The 19,175-nt window shown below is 49.4% G+C and overlaps 1 protein-coding gene across 1 annotated transcript in view; it reads left to right on the top strand.

Annotated features, from left to right (window-relative positions):
* Positions 1-8,470, top strand: part of LOC146809404 (bifunctional polynucleotide phosphatase/kinase-like) — a 104,743-nt gene extending 96,273 nt beyond the window's left edge. The window contains 3 exon segments of the mRNA XM_085616246.1: positions 5,904-5,991; positions 7,063-7,130; positions 7,214-8,470. Coding sequence (XP_085472372.1) covers positions 5,904-5,991; positions 7,063-7,130; positions 7,214-7,334 — 277 coding nt within the window. The 3' untranslated portion in view covers positions 7,335-8,470.
* Positions 8,471-19,175: the final 10,705 nt, after the last annotated feature.

The following is a 19,175-nucleotide window of genomic DNA, read 5'->3' as shown; positions in this document are numbered from 1 at the left end:
TGGACTCATGTGACATATGTATACAGGTGTGTGATTAATTGCTGTCTCTTCACCTTGCCCACAGCATCGTCGGGGGACAGGGAGGGAGACATGAGCACAGACGGAGCGGAGGGACCGAGCACCAGTGCCAGCGTTGACATCGTGGCTGGCACATTGAGTGGTACTGAGGCGGAGGAGAGTGAGGCCGAGGACCTGTCCACTGGCACGACAGAATATGAAGCTGACGGGTCCGAGGATGATCTCTCTGAGTGGGCGGAGGCTGCAGCAGCAGCTGACAGCGGCACAACATCGCACCCGCCCCCTCCATTGCCATCAGCCGCCTCCCACTTGCTCGTGTCCCTTCCCAGCGTGCCCGGTCACCACATGTCTCCTTCCTGCCAGGCACCGCACCCCCTGCCCCTGTCTCCACTGCTGCCGCCAATGCCGAGTCTGTGGACATCCAGCGGCAGTTGCAGGTTGGTCAGGCTGCGATCCTTAATGTCCTCCATAGCCACAGCTAAGTGCTGCACAACATGGAGGCATACTTGGAGGGCATTTTTTCATCGCAGGCTGACCAACGCCAGTTGCTGAGGTCCATAGACTCGACACTGACTGCAGCAGTGGGTCTCCTGCAGCGCTACGTCCCACCCCCTACCCCTGCCCCATCCACACTTCCCACTCCCATGCCTGTCCCACGTACACCCAGACGTCAGCATGCACCCACCACAACAGACACAGGCACCACACCAGCAGGGAAGGTCATACGCACACTTCCTGGCACGCACACACAGGGTGAAGTAGGCACATCCACTGGGTCGGGGGGCAAACGTAAGTCATGCAGCCAGAGTGGGAGTCCGCATTCCACCCAATCCACTCCCTCCAAATCCCCTCCCCTCAGCTCTCCTGGCCACATATCCGGCAAGGACTCCTTCATGGCCGCTCTGTCCCTGAACCCCACTGTGACACCACCCCGCAAGCGGTCAAGGGAGTCCCTGGTCAGGGTGGTTGAGTCTCCCCCCCCCCCCCTGTCCACACCCTCCCCCAGTGGCGCTGCGACCCATCCCTCCGCCCCCCCCCCCCCCTCCTTGGGGCCTGTGGTTCCTTGGGGTGCAGGGGAGACGCTGGAGGACCTTGCTAAGGTGTGCAGCGACATCCTGGCCTCCGTCTTTGGCCCTGCCCCACCCCCTGTGGTGGAGTCCTCCATCCCTGCACCCACGACGCCTACCCTTCGCCCTCATGTCCCTGCGGTGCCTGGTCCTTCCCCCCCCACATGATGCCCTCCCCGCTGTGGAAGACGAAGGAGTCTGACTGTGCAGGCAAGCTAGGGGACACGCGTCCCACTGTGCCCCCCATCCAGCTGTGACTCATGGACTGCCCTATGGGCTTTGTAAATATTGAACTTGATCCACACACACATTATTTGGAAATGCTGAATAATGCTTTTTTTTTCTCCTTAGAACACTACTGCTTTTGTGGTGTTGCTGTTGGTGGGGCTGCTACATGATTTTGGGTGGTGATCACCTTTTTTTGGTTGTGTGGGAAATGTAGTAGTGTGCTGGTCATAGGGGGGACCCTGGTATCTGTGTGCCATCACAAGGTGTTAGCTAGGTTTCTCTGTTCATGTAAGCAGTAATACTGCATGGTGAAATTGTCCCAAGGTGTATTCCTTCCTCTGTGTACCCTGACATCTTCCCTGCAGGGTGTTCCCAATATTTAGCGCTGAGCTGTGTGTACATTAGCTGGGTGTGTGACGGACCCCTTCTACTTTGGCCATGCATGCAGAGCGATGTCTCCACCTGCATCATCCGTGGCATCCTTGGTGATCACTGTACTTGTGTATGTAGTCTGTTGACATGACTTCATGTGGACATGTTCCCTTTTAGGCTGTATGCATGTGTGTACTCCCAGCCTCGCACACATGTGTTACATGTACTGCAGGGTCTTTGTGCACCTGACTGACAATTGTGGCAATTGGATCTGTGGGTACTCCACCCTTATGTTTTTCCATGGGCAATGCTGGGGGCCTCTGCACCCACCCCTCCTGTGTCTGGGCACTGCTGGGAGGACTCTACACCCACCCCACCTGCGTCTGGGCACTGCTGGGAGGACTCTACACCCACCCCTCCTGTCTCTGGGCACTGCTGTGAGTGATAGGCACCCACCCCTCCTGTCTCTGGGCACTGCTGTGAGTGATAGGCACCCACCCCTCCTATGTCTGGGCACTGCTGGGAGGACTCTGCACCCACCCCTCCTGTCTCTGGGCTCTGCTGGGAGGACTCTGCACACACCCCTCCTGTCTCTGGGCACTGCTGGGAGGACTCCGCACACACCCCTCCTGTCTCTGGGCACTGCTGGGAGGACTCTACACCCACCCCTCCTGTCTCTGGGCACTGCTGGGAGGACTCTACACCCACCCCTCCTGTCTCTCGGCACTGATGGGAGGACTCTGCACCCACCCCTCCTGTCTCTGGGCACTGCTGGGAGGACTCTGCACCCACCCCTCCTATTTCACGATATGTACGCTTAGAACATACACGGGTGAGGGTTCGCTCCATGCATACGAGGTGGGGGTACGTGTCGTACATACACGGTTGGGGTGGGGGTACGCTCCATACGTCTGCGGGTGAGGCTACGGGTCGTACTTACACTGTTGGGGTGGGGGTACGCACCATACGTCCGCGGGTGAGGGTACGGGTCGTACTTACACTGTTGGGGTGGGGGTACGCTCCATACGTCCGCGGGTGAGGGTACGGGTCGTACTTACACTGTTGGGGTGGGGGTACGCTCCATACGTCCGCGGGTGAGGCTACGGGTCGTACTTACACTGTTGGGGTGGGGGTACGCTCCATACGTCCGCGGGTGAGGGTACGGGTCATACTTACACTGTTGGGGTGGGGGTACGCTCCATACGTCCGCGGGTGAGGGTACGGGTCGTACTTACACTGTTGGGGTGGGGGTACGCTCCATACGTCCGCGGGTGAGGGTACGGGTCGTACTTACACTGTTGGGGTGGGGGTACGCTCCATATGTCCGCGGGTGAGGGTACGGGTCGTACTTACACTGTTGGGGTGGGGGTACACTCCATACGTCTGCAGGTGAGGGTACGGGTCGTACTTACACTGTTGGGGTGGGGGTACGCTCCATACGTCCGCGGGTGAGGGTACGGGTCGTACTTACACTGTTGGGGTGGGGGTACGCTCCATGCATACGCGGGTGGGGGTACGTGTCGTACATACACGGTTGGGGTGGGGGTACGCTCCATACGTCCGCGGGTGAGGGTACGGGTTGTACATACACTGTTGGGGTGGGGGGTACGCTCCATACGTACGCGGGTGAGGGTACGGGTCGTACTTACACTGTTGGGGTGGGGGTACGCTCCATGCATACGCGGGTGGGGGTACGTGTCGTACATACACGGTTGGGGTGGGGGTACGCTCCATACGTCCGCGGGTGGGGGTACGGGTCGTACTTACACTGTTGCGGTTGGGGGTACGCTCCATGCATACGGGGGTGGGGGTACGGTCCGTACATATGCGTCCCCACGCTATGTGATGCTTGTGCGGGCCGTACCCAGGCCTTTGCCACGTGGGTACAGCCGTCCCGCCATTGTTGGGATGACGTAGGTGTGGGCGGGGTACGACTCGTACCCACGCTCTTAAGGCGTGGGTACGGGACGTACCTGTATTGTTGTGTTGCCGGTTCGCGTCGTCAAGCACTTCTGTTGTGGCGGTCGCTGGCTTTGATGGACACGCCCCCACCCCCTCGTAGTGACCATGGCCTGGGGGTCAGGTATGTCCAGGGCATGTGTGCTGTGTGACTTTGGTGGGGGTTTTGTGGCCTGCCCCTGGTCCTGCCCCCCCCCTTTCTCCCCTCCCTTTGTTGTTCTGACCTTCTGCGGCGTCTGCGTCCGAACCTGTAGAGGAGGTCGACTGCTATGAGGGCCGGGATGACACGTAGGTTCGGGTCCATGTCTGTCCGTCGCGTACAGGTACTCCTTGTTCGCGTCGTCCTTATTTCCCGGCAGTTTTTGGCAGCCGGAAAATATTCACCGTGCGGGATGACGTCGGTGCGAATCGTGATTCCTGGTTCGTGAATGGCAGGCTGCGTGCGTCCCGACGTCACGTCGGCGCTTTCCCGGATCACATTTGTATGTTTATTTTCGTCGGTCGGGGTTTTGTACGATTCGTACGGAAATGGTGTTTCCGTGCGAATCGTAATTCCATGTTTGTATATTTTGACGACCGGGTACGCGTCGGACGGAGAATATGCTCCGTCCGACGGTTCGTACCTGGTTTTTACCGGATCGTGATCGGCACCTTGGTAGACAAGGGTGTTTCCAGACTCTAGGTTTTTGATTATGTCCACTACAGCAGTCATATTTTCCTGTAAAAATGTAAGAATGCAATAGAGTGTACTTTTTTTCACATCACTATCAATATGCGACCGACAGTCTTCAATTTTTTTGTCTTTGGCACCATCACTAAGCAAATATTCTGTAAACGGTCACTATATGGTTACAATAGCATTCACAGCCTCTAGGACTGAGAAGCACTGGCTAAATGACACCGTTGGGATGAATCTTTCTTTGATGTCACACGAAGCAAGAAATGAGATATACTTGCATTTTAGTTCCCGTGCATAACGAATCAGTGCACCAGAATTAACTACAAAGTTGATAGCTTTCTTCATTAACTCTGAAGATTGTAAATATGCTTTCAGCATACAATATAGGAAGTGGCAAGGATCTCTTACAGGGAAGCACTTAAGCTCCGGTACCGATTTTGACAGGTCATCGCACAACTTTTTCATATATATAGTTGAATCACCGCAAATACAAACAGTATCACTCCAATCTTTGTTGAATTTGGTAAGAACATTTTACAGCAGCATTCCAAGTGACACTGTGTTCATGTTTTCTAAATGTCTTGTGCCATGTTTTCAACACTACCAAAGATGCTTGGTGACAGCACTCTTTTCACATATACCTGTCACTGCACCTTGCATTGAATGTTTAAAGCGTGGGGTGTTTGGCAATTCACCTACTATCAATACTGACTTGCTAAAAAAGGGGGCTGATGTATCAAAGGGTTGCACCCATTCTCTGTCTGTGGGTAAATGTGATGGTATATATTGGGAATATTCTCATGAAACCAGCCATTTTATCTCTCAGTGAAAGAATCAAACATTGCCAAAATATTAAATATGATTTAGATATTTCCTGATTCTCCACAGTTTATAAAATAATCAAATTTAACCTAAACATGCTTCGAAACCCTGCAACTTTAGACCAACAACCAGAAAACTGACAAATGCAAATGTGACCTCCATAAAAAGCAAAACGCAAGCAGAATAATGTTAGCCCAGACTTTCTTGCTGCTACCTTGTATAACAAAGGTACATTGTGTTGGCCCCTTCAGGAAGAAATAAAAATGACTCTTTCACTCTCCTTTTATTTTCTTCGAATGGCATTTAGTTTGTGGTTCTGCAGGTGTTTTTTCAGTATTTATATGTTTACACCAGTGAGGGCTATAGTGGCTGTGTAGATGTGATGTTCATAATGGTCTTGTGATATGCTTCACACACTTTTTTTGTAAGCAATAGCTGTAGAGAATATCCCTAGCTTGGTCAAGCTATGCCAAGACGTATCCTCTAATTTTCACGATTTAGAATGTGTTGTCTTTTGCTTAACGATTCTATGTGCTTCGATATAATAGTCACTGTTGTAAAGAAAGCAGGTTGGGATACAAAAGCACAAGACAATTTAGAAGAAGACAGAGCTGTACTAGGAGTACAATACTAATTATGTCTGTAACCTGTACTGATTTTAACCCCTGCTATACCTCCTTCAAAACTCCAGTTAATGTAACATTACCACAAGTCATTTAAATAAATTGAGTTTTCTCATCTCTCCCCTCTCTCTTCAGGTATGTTGAGGTTGCGAAGAAAGCTGGAGTCCCCGTCAGGTGTTTCTTGTTCACTGCAACTAAAGAGATGGCAAAACACAACAACACTGTGAGTATTGGGGCGAGTTAAAAAAACAGTGTAGTGCGGGTAGGTGGTGCTGATGACAGGAAGTCGCATGGAGGCAGAGTTAAAAAATGGCCAAGCTCATATATGAGGAAGGCTCTCAGAGTTGTAGAGATCAGAAGGTAGATCTTAGAAACACCTGCGGAATGCACAGGGCTCATCGAAATCTAGTCGATCTGACAGGGCTGAGGCTAGAAGAGTCACTACTTTGTGTTATGATGAGCTACATCATGGACAATTCAAAAGTGGAGGCTGGAGGCAATGACACTTCCGCTCTTCCAGACTCCTACTTGCATACGTCCCACGCATACAGAAAACTCGGTTTGGGGGTCGAGACTTCTACATCGCTCCTAAAACGTAGAATACCCTCTCCCCACATATAAGAGTCCCCTTCTCACTTCTTGAATTCCGCCAGGTCCTGAAGACCTGCCTTTTAGAGTAGTCCCACTAGGCCCTAGGTTTGGCTAGGCTCACAATTGTTCAGCACGGATACTTTATTGGGTGCGTTGTACAAATCTGCACAACATAACATGTCAGGCTACGAAACAAGAATGAAGTATTAGGAGAGTGGGGCTTGAAGTGAGGAGTAAGCGACCTGGAGAGAGCTGTGTAAGGTGAGAAGAGTAAAGGTCCAGGAGAAAACCAAGGTAAAGGGTTGGCTGTAATGGGCAAGAAGTTGTTGGAAAAAGGAGTAAATTGTTAGAAGCAATACTGCGAGGAGAGGGATGTAAGGGGCAATGAGGGTTTTGAGCTAGAGAAAAGTAATGGGCTAGTATGTAGCAAGTAGTAGTTGATGTAAAGGAAATGGTGACCGCTGTGGAGGTGAGAGGGGGAAAGGAAAAGTAAGAGAAAAAAGGACACAGGCAGAGAGGTGAGGATTAAAATTGAAGCTTCAACAAAGTTGCATTGACTGGAATGTGTGCTGTGTATCTGTGCTGTAGACCAAATAACTCATCGCCCAAGAATGTGTACCCCATACTCCCTCATGCCACAAAAAGAAGAACCTTCCTGCAAACCTTGGTTTCTGATGGACTAATCTGTCATTTCTTGTTCTAGTTCCGGGAAATGACGTACACAGGGCAGGGGCACCAACATGTCAATGACATGGCCTTCAACATCTACAAGTGAGTTGGCTGGGAGTGCATGTGACAACTGGTACGGAGTGTCAGTTTCTTGAGTGTGTAATAACCTGTCTTTGCTGTTGCAGGAGCAAGTATGTGGCACCTTCCTTGAACGAGGGCTTCACTGAGATCGTGAAAATCAATTTTGTGCCTAGTTTCAAGGATCCAGAGCTTGAAGCCCAGTACTGCTTATTTTTTAAGGGATGATGCCCTTGAAGTTGCTGGAGCAGCAGTGCTACAGGAGAGGAGAGTGCAGTGTGTAGCAAACCCTGGGGCAGGGGTGTAGGGCTCAACTTGACAGATGGTGCCATATTTTTTATTTGGGTATAAGTCAGCCAACGTCGTGATTCTTGAAGACCTTGTGCAAAGGGTCTCAGATTAACAAAAGAACTGCATGCACCCACAAATGAATTCCACAAACTAACTTTACTACTAACTGTACCTTTCTTACCCATACAATCCATCTTCCATCATTTCATGATATAACACTGTGCCCCTTCGGAGAAGAGTGAGTCCTTCAAAGGGGGGCAGCTGCTGCAGCAGAGCATAGCTTAGGGTTAGACTGCCAAGTGCAAGAACACAATGCTGACCAAACCCAGTGATACTCTGACTGTTGGAAGAAGTACACATAAACTGCATTTCTGTTAGGGGTGACTGAGCGTTGGGCAAAGTTGCACACACCGCAGTGAATGTGGTTGCACGGTGATAGCAGTGTTGACCTACTTAAGGTTGTGTATCAGGAAGATGCTGATTGCTTTGGGCAGTAACACTACACAAGGTAAGTAGTGCAGTGTTAATACACCCCCATTCTTAACTCATGTATCTCGCCTGTTTCCTTGGCCATTCTCCTGATGCTCATAAATGGGGGCGTGGATAGTACCACAAAGCTGGTTCTTTAATTATCGCACTTTACTTGCTTAATGTCTAGTACCCCTAATTTCCCTTTCTCCTGATGTCTATGTGCAGAGGTTTTTTTCTTTTAGTAAAAGTATCTTGTGTATGCATGCACTCTGTAAGAACCAGTGGGAGAGAGAGCAAGGGATCAGTTGGCTGAGATCTAGTATTCCCAAGTATACACACTCCCAGGTCTGTTGCTCAAGGATCACATCTTTTCCATGTGACCCACAGCCTCAATTACTTAGTTCCTGTCTTTCTGTCATTGACTCTCCACTTTGTTGTAAGACTCCAACCATGTGGATGTGATCAGGAATTATGTAATGTCCTGCTTGTCAGATACCCAAGGTAGAGCCCATGCACCAACTGTTGTGACTGCATTTCCCTTATCAGGGCGGTGCCAGCTTGGCTGTTTTGCCCATGTGTAATAAAGAATACTTGACATTTTACCAGTATGGCTTTCTGCAGCCTGATGATTCTTATGCAGCCATGCTGCCTCTTCATTTGTCTTTGTAAAGATTTGATCTAAGCTCTCCCCCATCCAGTTCCTCTCTTTTTATCTGTCTTAAGTTTCTTCTTTTCTCCTTGCCTTCTTTTAAATCAGGTGCGTTACCTCATTTCCTCACTGTATTTGGTACTTGCTGGTAATCTCTCCTTGCTTTCTTTCTGGTTGCCCTCTTGCCTCCTTCCCTAACTTTTCTTTCCTTTGTCCCTTACTAATTCTACATCTGTCAATTTTTTTTGCCTTGCTGTTCTCCTATCACTCTGAGATGGATCCCTTGTGCAATCAGCTGTCTTGGAGCCAGTGGCTGTCAATTTTCCACCATCCGATTCTCAACTGAAGTTGCTAAAGAGAAGAAGCACTCTAGGTTTGCATGGATTATACGCAATTACATCCTGTCTTCTCAGAGTGCAAGGATTTTCTGATGGATACTTCTAATCGCAGATTCATCACCATTAGTATATCCCGAGCACAGTGGATCCGGAAATGTTACATAACCGTGCTCTAGCATACCAGTAGATGATGGCATGCAGACATCACCAGGCGCCAGACTGGATCCCATAACAGTGCTCTTGCACACAGTTGGTGACGCTGTGCGGCGCTACGTTTTGTTTTGGTCAGAAATGACAAACAGGCACACGTATAAGCCCCACACCTGCACGCTGATTTCAGTTCCTTTCTTTCTGTGCCTTTGAACGTAGATCCGGAGCTCGGTTTTTCTTTTTCCTTGTCAGTTTGATGAGATTTTTCCCTTCAAAACATTTTCAACCAGATTGCAAAGGAACTATGTCTCCTCCAAAAACTTCAGGATTTTAACCATGCTAGGACCGATGCAAACAAATGTCTGGGACAGACCTGCACGAGGTATGCCTTTGGTGTATGGGCTTGAGATACAACTCCAAGTTGTGTGAGGAATGCGCCATTCTGAACCAAAGTTGATCCAGGAACTTGAAGCAAAGCTGTCCATCACCAAACATCGGAAAAAAACATGCAAGTGCCACTTGGAGTGAAGAGCGCAGACTGATTCACACTCTTATGGTCGTTCCCATGACAGTTCTTGTCACATTTGAAGTCTTTGGGTAATTGCAAACCGAAATCGAAGAGGAAATACAAGAAAACTAAGCCTGACTCATTCCCATCCGGCCACTCTCTATATGCAGACAAGTCACAGGGGCATTAGCATGGCACTCTGTCTTGCTCCGGATCCTCCGAGGAGCTGATTCCCAATTGATCCCAATGCACCTCTTGTTCCCCGAGTCAACAGCAATGCCACAAAAATTCGAGGCCATTTGGGAAGCCACACTGCGCATTTTTGGCACTCTTTAGGTTCCCTCAACTGTGATTCTGGTGTCTGAAACCGAGCCAAACTCGCCCAGGCCTTGACTGTCCACTTTGATGCACCCAGTCCCCACACAGCCAGATTCAGGTCAGAGTCAGCCAGCCTTCGGAGATGACAATAGAGAGGATGGGGACGACTTGCCCAATCATAATGATGACGACCATCTCTACGTAGACGTATGAAAGTCCAGTAAGCTGGATACTTCCCCTGATACTGGGCTGATTTTTCCATGTAGACCACCAATGGAGGAAAGTGCTTCCTTTGCTGTGGTGATTAGACGTTGAGCTTCGAATTGGGACCTTTGTCTCCGCTCTGTGGAGGTAAAAACTAATGTACTCACAGAGGTGTTACACCCTGGGCAGGCCTCTGGTCTTTTCTACTATTGAACGAATTACTTACTGACACATTGATGGGTCATCCAGTGCCATCCAATGAACAGAGTTTAACAGGCACCAGAGACCGGTACTAGGCTACATGAATTTTCTGACCCGACATCTTACTCCATACAGGCTGGTGCTTGAAGTTTCCACTGGCAAGGTGAACCCCAGTTAATTTCCCATGACCCCTCAGGACGGGGAATCAAAGAGAATTGAGACATTCAGGAAATAGATGTTCTTATCTACCAACCTTGCCTTGAGGTCCTTCAGTGCCTGTTCACTATGTGGCTGATATGCTCATGCCGTGTTGGACATGGCCGGCAAGATCTTGCCGGCAGCCCCTGATGACTTGTAGGTCTCTGTGGCTCAAACCACTCTGGATGATCAGGATGCGGTCAAATTTGTCATGGATGCTGCATCGGAGTCACCGGGGAGCAGGAAGTCAGTAAACCGGATTCTGAAGGTGCGATGACTGGTGACTACAGGGGAGAGTAGTTCCTTTACTCCAAGAGAGTTCTCTGGCAATTAGTAATGGGCTGGAGGTGCTTCGGGGTTCTTGGAGGCCTCACAGCAGCAGGGTGAGAAAGCAACCATGATTGTCAAGTCCTTGAGGCAGCAGGCAGGGTTTCACACCGAAAATATAGCAGCAGGTACTCTGTCCTCGAATCAGCAGCTCTTCTTTGTCTGTTGTCTTCTTAGGTCTGTCATATCTAAAGTTCATGGTCCTGGGCTACCACCTAAATACTAAATAGAGGGACGTTACAAGGGGAGAGAGGAAGTGAGCTATGAGCTACCTACCTTTAGGGTGTCTACACTCTCTATGTGAACACTTACTTTGGGGAGTGGGCACAACACTGACTTAAATTGACTAATTCCCTCTCAAAACAAGATGGAGGGAACTAAAAAGTGGGCTCCACATCTGCCCCACCTTAGGGGTGGTGCTGGCTCAATGCGGACCCACTTCCTGATTTAACTAAGTGGTTTGTCATCCTCCACTATCTAGAGATTCATGGGTTGCATTTTAAAGGCGCTATCGCCTGTGAAGCTTCCCGCCTTGGAATGCCATGCCAGAGTAGTTGTGAAGTACCTCCGCCCAAAGCAGGCTTTGTCCCAGGCCTCCTAGAGCACAGGCTCTCACCCAATGATGTCAGACACATGGCAGGCTGGCTAAGACTAGACAGAGACCACACCAGTGTTTAGTAGGTTTTCTGGGGACCCTCTAAGGTGTCCCCTTGTGCATTTATTAATAAATCCAACACTGGCTCAGTGTGGATTTATTAAGACGAAGTATTTGGTACCAAACATCCCTGGGTACAGGTAAACCAACATGGTGCTGGGGAGCTCATAATGATGGGTGTCCAGCCCATGTACTCTCTATGGTTTCTCTTTGCACTTAAAATATCCAAGAATTGACGTAGATATTGTAGGGGCATATCTGCTCATGCTGATATGCCCACACCTAGGATATAGTGCACCCTGCCTTAGGACTGTAACGCCTACAGTAGGGGTGGCTTACCTATACCTTATGCAGTGCCTGTTGGCATGGCACCCAGGGATGTGTGCCATTTCGCATTTTGCGATGCAGCGCGCGCAACGAAGTTCGTTTTATTTATTTAATTGTTTACTTACCTCTGTTCACCCATATTCCGGTGTTTACTACCCCCCACCCTGTCCCCTCCCCGCCCCACCTCACAGCCCCACAGACCTCCCTCCACGGGCCGCTACTGTTGACCACCTTATCAGTTATGGGGGTTTCATTTGCATGAGCCATCTGAGAGGCCTGTGCTCAATGTGAGCTAGGAAATGAGAACCAACCAAGTATGATCTCAGCTTCTTTAGGGACCAAACCACAGCAAAGGCTTCCCTCTCAATGGAACTCCAACGCTGCTTTCTGGGGAGTAATCTCCTGCTAATGTAAGCAACAGATTAGTCATGGACTTCATCATTGGTCTGGGATAGGACCGCTCCTATCCCATGTTCAGAGCCATCTGTCTGCACTCTGAGCTGCTTGGTACAATCTGGCGCTTTCAGAAAGGGTGCTGAGCACATTGCCTCCTTCAGAGTGTCAAAAGCCTTTTGACAGCTCACTGCCCAGTTAATCTTCTTGGTAATTATTTTGGAGGTCAGCTCTGTGAGGGGGGGGGGGCACAATGGACCCATATGCCTTTACCAACCTCCTGTAGTACCCAGTGAAGCCAAGGAATGACTTGACTTGGGTTTGGGCTGTTGGAGCTACCCAGTCCAGAATTTTCTGGCTCTTGGGTTGTAAGGGCTGTACTTGACCTCCATTTACAAGGTGGCCCAAGTACTCAACTGTGCCCTGCCCTTATCTGGCACTTGCTTACCTTGATAGTGAGGCTTGCACTTCTCATAGCCTCAACAACCTTGCCAAGGGGGATCAGGTGATCCTGCCAAGTAGAGCTAATGATGGCAATATCATCAAGATAAGCTACACTTAAGGATTCCAACCCAGCCAGGACTTTATTCACCAACCTTTGGAAGGTGGCAGCGGCATTCTTTAATCCAAAGGGCATCACAGTACTCTGATAATACCCATCTGGGATTCAGAAAGCTGATTTCTATTTTGCTCCAGGGGTCAGATTTATCTGCCAGTAGTTTGATGTGAGATCAAACATACTGAGATATTTAGATGCCCCTAACCTGTCAATTAATTCATCAGCCAAAGGAATTGGATGTGCATCTCTTTTGGTCACAGCATTGAGGCCCCTATAGTCCACACAAAACCTCATCTCTTTTCCACCCTGGTGTGAGGTTTGGGGACTAAAACAACTGGGCTGGCCCAGGAACTCTCAGATGGCTCAATGACTTCCAATTCCAGCATCTTGCTTACTTCAGCTTTGATGCTCTCCTTTACATGAACAGACTGCCTGTAGATTTTGTTTTTGACGGGTAGGCTGTCTCCAGTTTCTACATCATGGGCACACCAGTTAGTCTGACTAGGGGTCAAGGAGAAGAGCTCAGCAAACTGATTTAGGACTTGCCTGCAGTCAGTCTGCTCTTGGGCAGTGGGAGGAGTGACGTGACCAGTCCATCCACTAACCCATTTTTAGGGATGTTTGAGAGGAGGTCAGGGAGCGGATCACTCTCTGCTTCTTGATCCTCATCTGTGACCATCAGCATGGTCACATCAGCCCTGTCATTATAGATGTTAAGGTGGTTTATATTGATGACCTTCTTGGGGCTCCTGTAAGTGCCAATGGCCACCAGATAGGTAACCTCCCCTTTTTTCTCAAGGATAGGGTAGGGCCCTGTCCATTGGTCCTGGAGGGCCCTAGAAGCCACAGGCTCCAAAGCCAAACTTCTGCCCTGGTTTGAACTACACCATGGCAGTCTTTTGATCATACCAAGATTGAGAACTCCGTGCAGGCAGTGGCATAACAAAGGCCCCCATAGCTCCTGTGGTGCAGGGGGGGCCTAAGCTGTAGGGGGCCACCAGTGCACAATACCCTTGCCTGAGTGAGGCCATGTACTTTGCAGGGGGGGGCCTTCAAGTTTTGTTACGCCACTGCATGCCGGCACGAAGTAACTGCTGTAACCATTGAGGAAAAAGCTATGGTTATTTTCCCAGGACTCCTGTAGACAGATGATTTGAAAACTCCTTAGGAAGGAAAACCAGAAAGGGTCATACCTAAGACCCGCAACACCTGTAATATTCCAAGAAAAAATACCAAGCATATGTGGAGCATTAGCACATGTCCTGATTTCTAAAGGGGATAGTTCCTGAGAACTGCAGTCAAGGTAGAGTCAATCAATGACGTTCAAGGTGCTCAAAGGTTCAACAGAATTCAAACTGGGTACTTTTGAACAGTCTGCTTCAGACTTGAGCTGGGGAAACACAGGTATTAATGTTATGAGAAGCAACAGCTGTACAATGACCTCCGGTAGATGAATAGAGACAATTATTTTTAAAAAAATCCAATGATACTGGGGTAATGCCAGTATCGGAGCTACGCTGCAAGTGTAATGCCCTGAAAATGTTCCTTGCACACATTGAGTTGTTGAAGTTAATGACTGTGCAGTCTCCAGCCAAGGACTTTGTTGAACCTAGAAACACCGCTGTCCATGTTGATGTGATTAAATCAGTACAGTGTGGCGCCCAACTGACCATGAAGTCAATGAATGACCTTATTTCTGAGTCGGTGACAATCTTTAGTAGAATCAGCCTTGAGTTTGGGGACATTGGTCAAAACTACAACAAACGGTGTAGTTGCTGGAGAGAGTTCTATACAATATACTTTATAGAATCATGATCAGACATGAAGGCCCTGTTGCCTAAGCTATGCTCGCCACCGGACAAGGTACTCTCCGGACTGGTTTGTGACAACAAAGGATGATCGCACACCAGGGGGACCAGACAATTGCACATTAGGGAAGCCAGGTATAGGGGCTTTAGCCTTAATATTTGGGCCATCGCTCTGCTATACAAAAAAGAAATTCCTTAGAAAGCGGCTTGGAGGCCAATGTGGAACATAGATCACGAGTACTTGCAGCAACGGAGCAACAGAAACTACTGGAATTTAGGCCGCAAATTACTAATGGAGGAGGTGGATGAAGCAACTGGAAGGCCACTGCGAACCCTTTTGATGCTAGAGTCTATTGTGACATTCCTTAAAGGATTTTGTGATAAGTTGTTCAGTGTTCTTAAATATCTAGCCCAGTTGAGAACTGCATGAAACACAAGAATCGCTATCAGGCCGAGCTTTATGTGATGGAACCTTGCCCGGTTTGTGGCCTTCAATCTACTCTTTCTTCTTGGTAAGGCACCAGGGTCTTAGATAGTAATATCCCACTGCTGGTGAACAAGCCCGTCAGTAGTAAGCTGGTATAGGAGAGAAGGGCACTTGATGTTTCAGGAATAGGATCTGTTGATGAATTAGTAAGGTTCCTTAGTTGAGAGTCAATGGGGGAAACAAAAGAGCCCTGTGGTCTGGCCCCCTCCCAGGGCCTAAAACTGACCCTCGTCTTCTAGTAGTACTGTAGGAGCAGCTAGGTTTGTTTTGGGCGTATTTTTATTAATGGTATAGACAAGGTCCGAACAGAGGCAACTGAGACCTTCAGTCAAAATTAAAGGAACAAAGAAAAGAAACTAAAGTCCTCCAGGAAGTTAAGTGGCTGAAGCCCCAGGTCCGGTGGTCACTTCCTCGGGTCCCTCTTCTTCCGTCCGCTTTCCGTCAGCTTCTTAGGGGTTCTCTTGTTAGTGTGGCGTCCCCGGGAGACAAAGGAAACACAAAACAACCTCCCGTCAGTAACAGGACTTTCATGGGGTGTGATAAACCCTCCACCTGCTTGTACTATCACCACGGTCTGTGAGGGCGGGGAGTCGTGAGGGACAGGTCGGTCCTGACTAGTGCCCTGTTTCCAGTGTCCTCCCTGCTTTCCCCCTCCCAGTCAAGCGCTTTAATTAATTCAGGAAAGGCACTGACCTGAAGCTACAGTCCTCCAGGACTGTAGCATGGGGTGTCTCGGCGTCCTGGTTCTCCGAGGGACAACTGGACACGAGAGCGGTGTCGGATGGAACCCCACGGCCCTTCTGCTCTTCCTCTCCGGTGCTCCCTCGCTGCTGTCCGCTACACAGGACTCTCCCTGGGGCTGCTCCGCGTCCTCCTGCTTCTCCGTTCTCCGCCTTGCCTCTTGACTCTCCCTCTGCTTGCCTGGATGTCTCCTCCATTTCGTCCGTCCTCGCCTCTCTTGTCCCGGCGCGTGATGTCAGCTCCGCGCCGGCCGGGAGGACTAGAGCACTTCCTTCCTCAGGGTGAGACTCCGACGCCGCCATCTTGAAGGGCACGGAAGACGAGTCTTCCGCATCGCCCGTATTACACTGCCTTTCTCCTCGGGATGGACGATCGGGCCATTCAGAGATAGGACAACGGGAGAGGTAGTCCACATTACTTTGCAACCGCCCTGGGAGGTGTGTAGTCTGAAAGGAAAAAGGTTGCAGTGCTAAGAACCATCTCAGTATTTTGGAGTTGGTGTTCTTATTCGTGGCCAACCAGGTTAAGGGTGCATGGTCCGTTAGCAGAAAGAAATGTCTCCCCGATAGGTAATATTGCAGGGATTCCACGGCCCACTTAATGGCTAAGCATTCTTTTTCCATGGTGGCATATCTGGTTTCTCTAGGGAACAATTTCCGACTTAGGAATAGCACAGGTCGTAGAAGCCCTTGGGTATCAGGTTGGGATAGGACAGCCCCTAGCCCTCTATCTGAGGCGTCCGTTTGTAGTACAAAAGATTTCTTAAAGTCCGGACAGGACAAAACAGGGGCACTGCATAGGGCAGTTTTTAGGGAACTAAAACTGTCGTCTTGCCTTTGTCCCCAGTCTACTTCGATCTTTGTAGTTGTGTGTCTAAGCAGGTCCGTGAGGGGACTGGCCAGTTCGGAAAACCTTGGAATAAATCTACGATAATACCCCACTAGCCCCAAAAAGGCCCTAACGTCTTTCTTGGTAGAGGGACGTGGAATTTTCTGTATGGCTTCCAGTTTATTGTGTTGTGGTAGAATCGTACCATCCCTGATGGTGTATCCCAGATATTCAATTTGGTGTGTCCCAAGGGTGGTTTTCTTTGGATTCAGAGTAAGACCAGCGTCTCTCAAGGTTTTAAAGATCTGGTTAAGATGAGTTAAGTGAGTTTCCCTATCGGGATTATATACCACTATGTCGTCCAGGTAGGCGACAGCATAGTCCTGATGGGCCTTTAACAGAACGTCCATAAGTCTTTGAAATTTTGCAGGCGCTCCGTGGAGTCCAAACGGCATTACCTTAAACTGGTATAGCCCGGAGGGTGTGGAAAACGCTGTCTTTTCCTTGGCTGACTTTGTCAAAGGAATTTGCCAATATCCTTTTGTTAAGTCGATTGTTGACATGACTCTAGCCTCTCCTAATCTCTCAACTAACTCGTCCACCCGGGGCATTGGGTAGTTGTCAAATTTGGAGCGTGCGTTCACCTGGCGGAAGTCTATGCAAAAACGAAGACTCCCGTCTGGTTTGGGTACTAGCACAATGGGTGAGCGCCAGGGGCTGTGAGAGGGTTCGATTATGTCAGCCTTGAGCATTGATTCTACCTCTGCTTCTACAGCCCCTCTCCTAGCCTGGGGTATCCTATATGGTTTGAGGTTCACCACTATTCCCTCTGGGGTAATGATGTCGTGAGCTACTATAGAGGTACGTCCGGGTTTCCCAGAACTCAATCCTGAGTATTGAGTCAGCAGATTGTGAACTTGTACCCTTTGTTCGGGGGACAGCCTGGATCCCAACTGGGGTATTTCCTCCTTGGATATCCCTTCGTGCTTCATGCATATATCCAAGGGTTTATTGAGGGTCACTTGGCATACAGGCCGTATCCCACTCCCACCCCCGTTACTGATCTCTCTCTCCTCCCACTTCTTTAAAAGGTTTATGTGGTATGTCTGTCCTTGATCATTGGTGTGAGGAACCGCTATTCGGTAAGAGACCGGAGTGACCCTCTGGGTTACGGTATACGGTCCTTGCCACGTTGCCAGCAGTTTCTTTTCCGAAGAGGGCAACAGAATCAATACTTTATCCCCTACGTTCAACTCTCTCATTCTGCTGTTCCGGTCATACTGTTCTTTTTGGTTAGCCTTGGCTTTCTCCATGTTTAGATGAACCGTGTCCCACAAGGTTGCTAGGGTTTCCTTCAATGTGGATACATAACCTAACAGGGGTTTCCCTTCGTCCTCCTCTTCCGTCCACTGTTCCGCGGCCATCTCTAATAAGGTGCGAGGAGTACGTCCAAACAGGAGTTCGAAAGGGCTGAATCCTGTGGACTTTTGTTCGTGCGTTCTAATGGCAAAGAGGACCAGAGGCAACTTCCGGTCCCAGTCTTTTCCTGTATCTCCAATTAGCTTCTTCAGGATGGTCTTGATGGTTCGGTTATACCTTTCCACCAGTTCATCTGTTTGGGGGTGATATACCGAGGTTCGGATCTGGCGTACCCCTAGGATCTTACAGATGTCTTTCATTAATTTGGCCATGAAAGGGGTTCCCTGATCTGTTAAGAGTTCTAATGGGAATCCCACTCGGGAGAAGAAGGAGATCATAGCCTGGGCTACGGCTACCGTGGTCATGCTAGTGAGGGGAATCGCCTCGGGATAACGAGTAGCATAGTCCACCAGGACTAAAATGTATTGGTGTCCCCTTGCTGACTTTATTAGGGGACCCACCAAATCCATGCCTACCCTCTGGAAGGGAACATCAATGATGGGTAACAGGCACAGATGTACCTTTCGGTCTTTGGAAGGATTGATCATTTGGCACTTGGGGCAAGCTGCACAGTATCTGGCTGTCTCCCGATACACTCCTGGCCAATAAAACCTGTCCAGTAGGTATTTTAATGTATGTTCTTGTCCATAGTGCCCCCCCCCGTTTGGTTGTGAGCAAGCTGTAGGGCCTGTTCTCTAAATGCTACCGGGATAAGCAATTGTTCAGACCTCCCTCCTGGACCATTAACGGCCCTGTACAGGAGACCTTTTTTTACAAAAAAATAAGGGCCTACCTTGTTGGGGTCAACTTCCTGAACTTGCTTCCAGGCCTGTAACAAGGTGCTGTCATCTTTCTGGTCCGCTCGAAAGCTGCGGGCGGGAGTATTGTCGGTGTCTGAGAAAGAAAACATACATGAAGATACACCAGAGCAGGCCTGCGCGCAGTGTTCCTTATCCCTTCTTTTCTCACTACGGGACTTCTTTTCCCTGTCTTGGGGCCTAGATATGGGTTCGGTACAGAACGGAGCCTCTTGTAGCCAGTCTGCCTCTGCCTGCATGAGTCCGGTTAAATATTCATGAAAGTGGGGAAGATCCGTGCCTAACAAAACTCTTTCAGGCAGTCCCGGTACTATCCCCACCTTTCTCACTTGAGGATATCCGTCTATCTCTAGTAAGATCTCAGCTAAGGGACAGGACC

Source organism: Triturus cristatus, chromosome 7 (genome assembly GCF_964204655.1).
Source record: "Triturus cristatus chromosome 7, aTriCri1.1, whole genome shotgun sequence".
Taxonomy (NCBI): Eukaryota; Metazoa; Chordata; class Amphibia; order Caudata; family Salamandridae; genus Triturus; species Triturus cristatus.
This window is presented reverse-complemented; position numbering and strand designations above follow the sequence as displayed.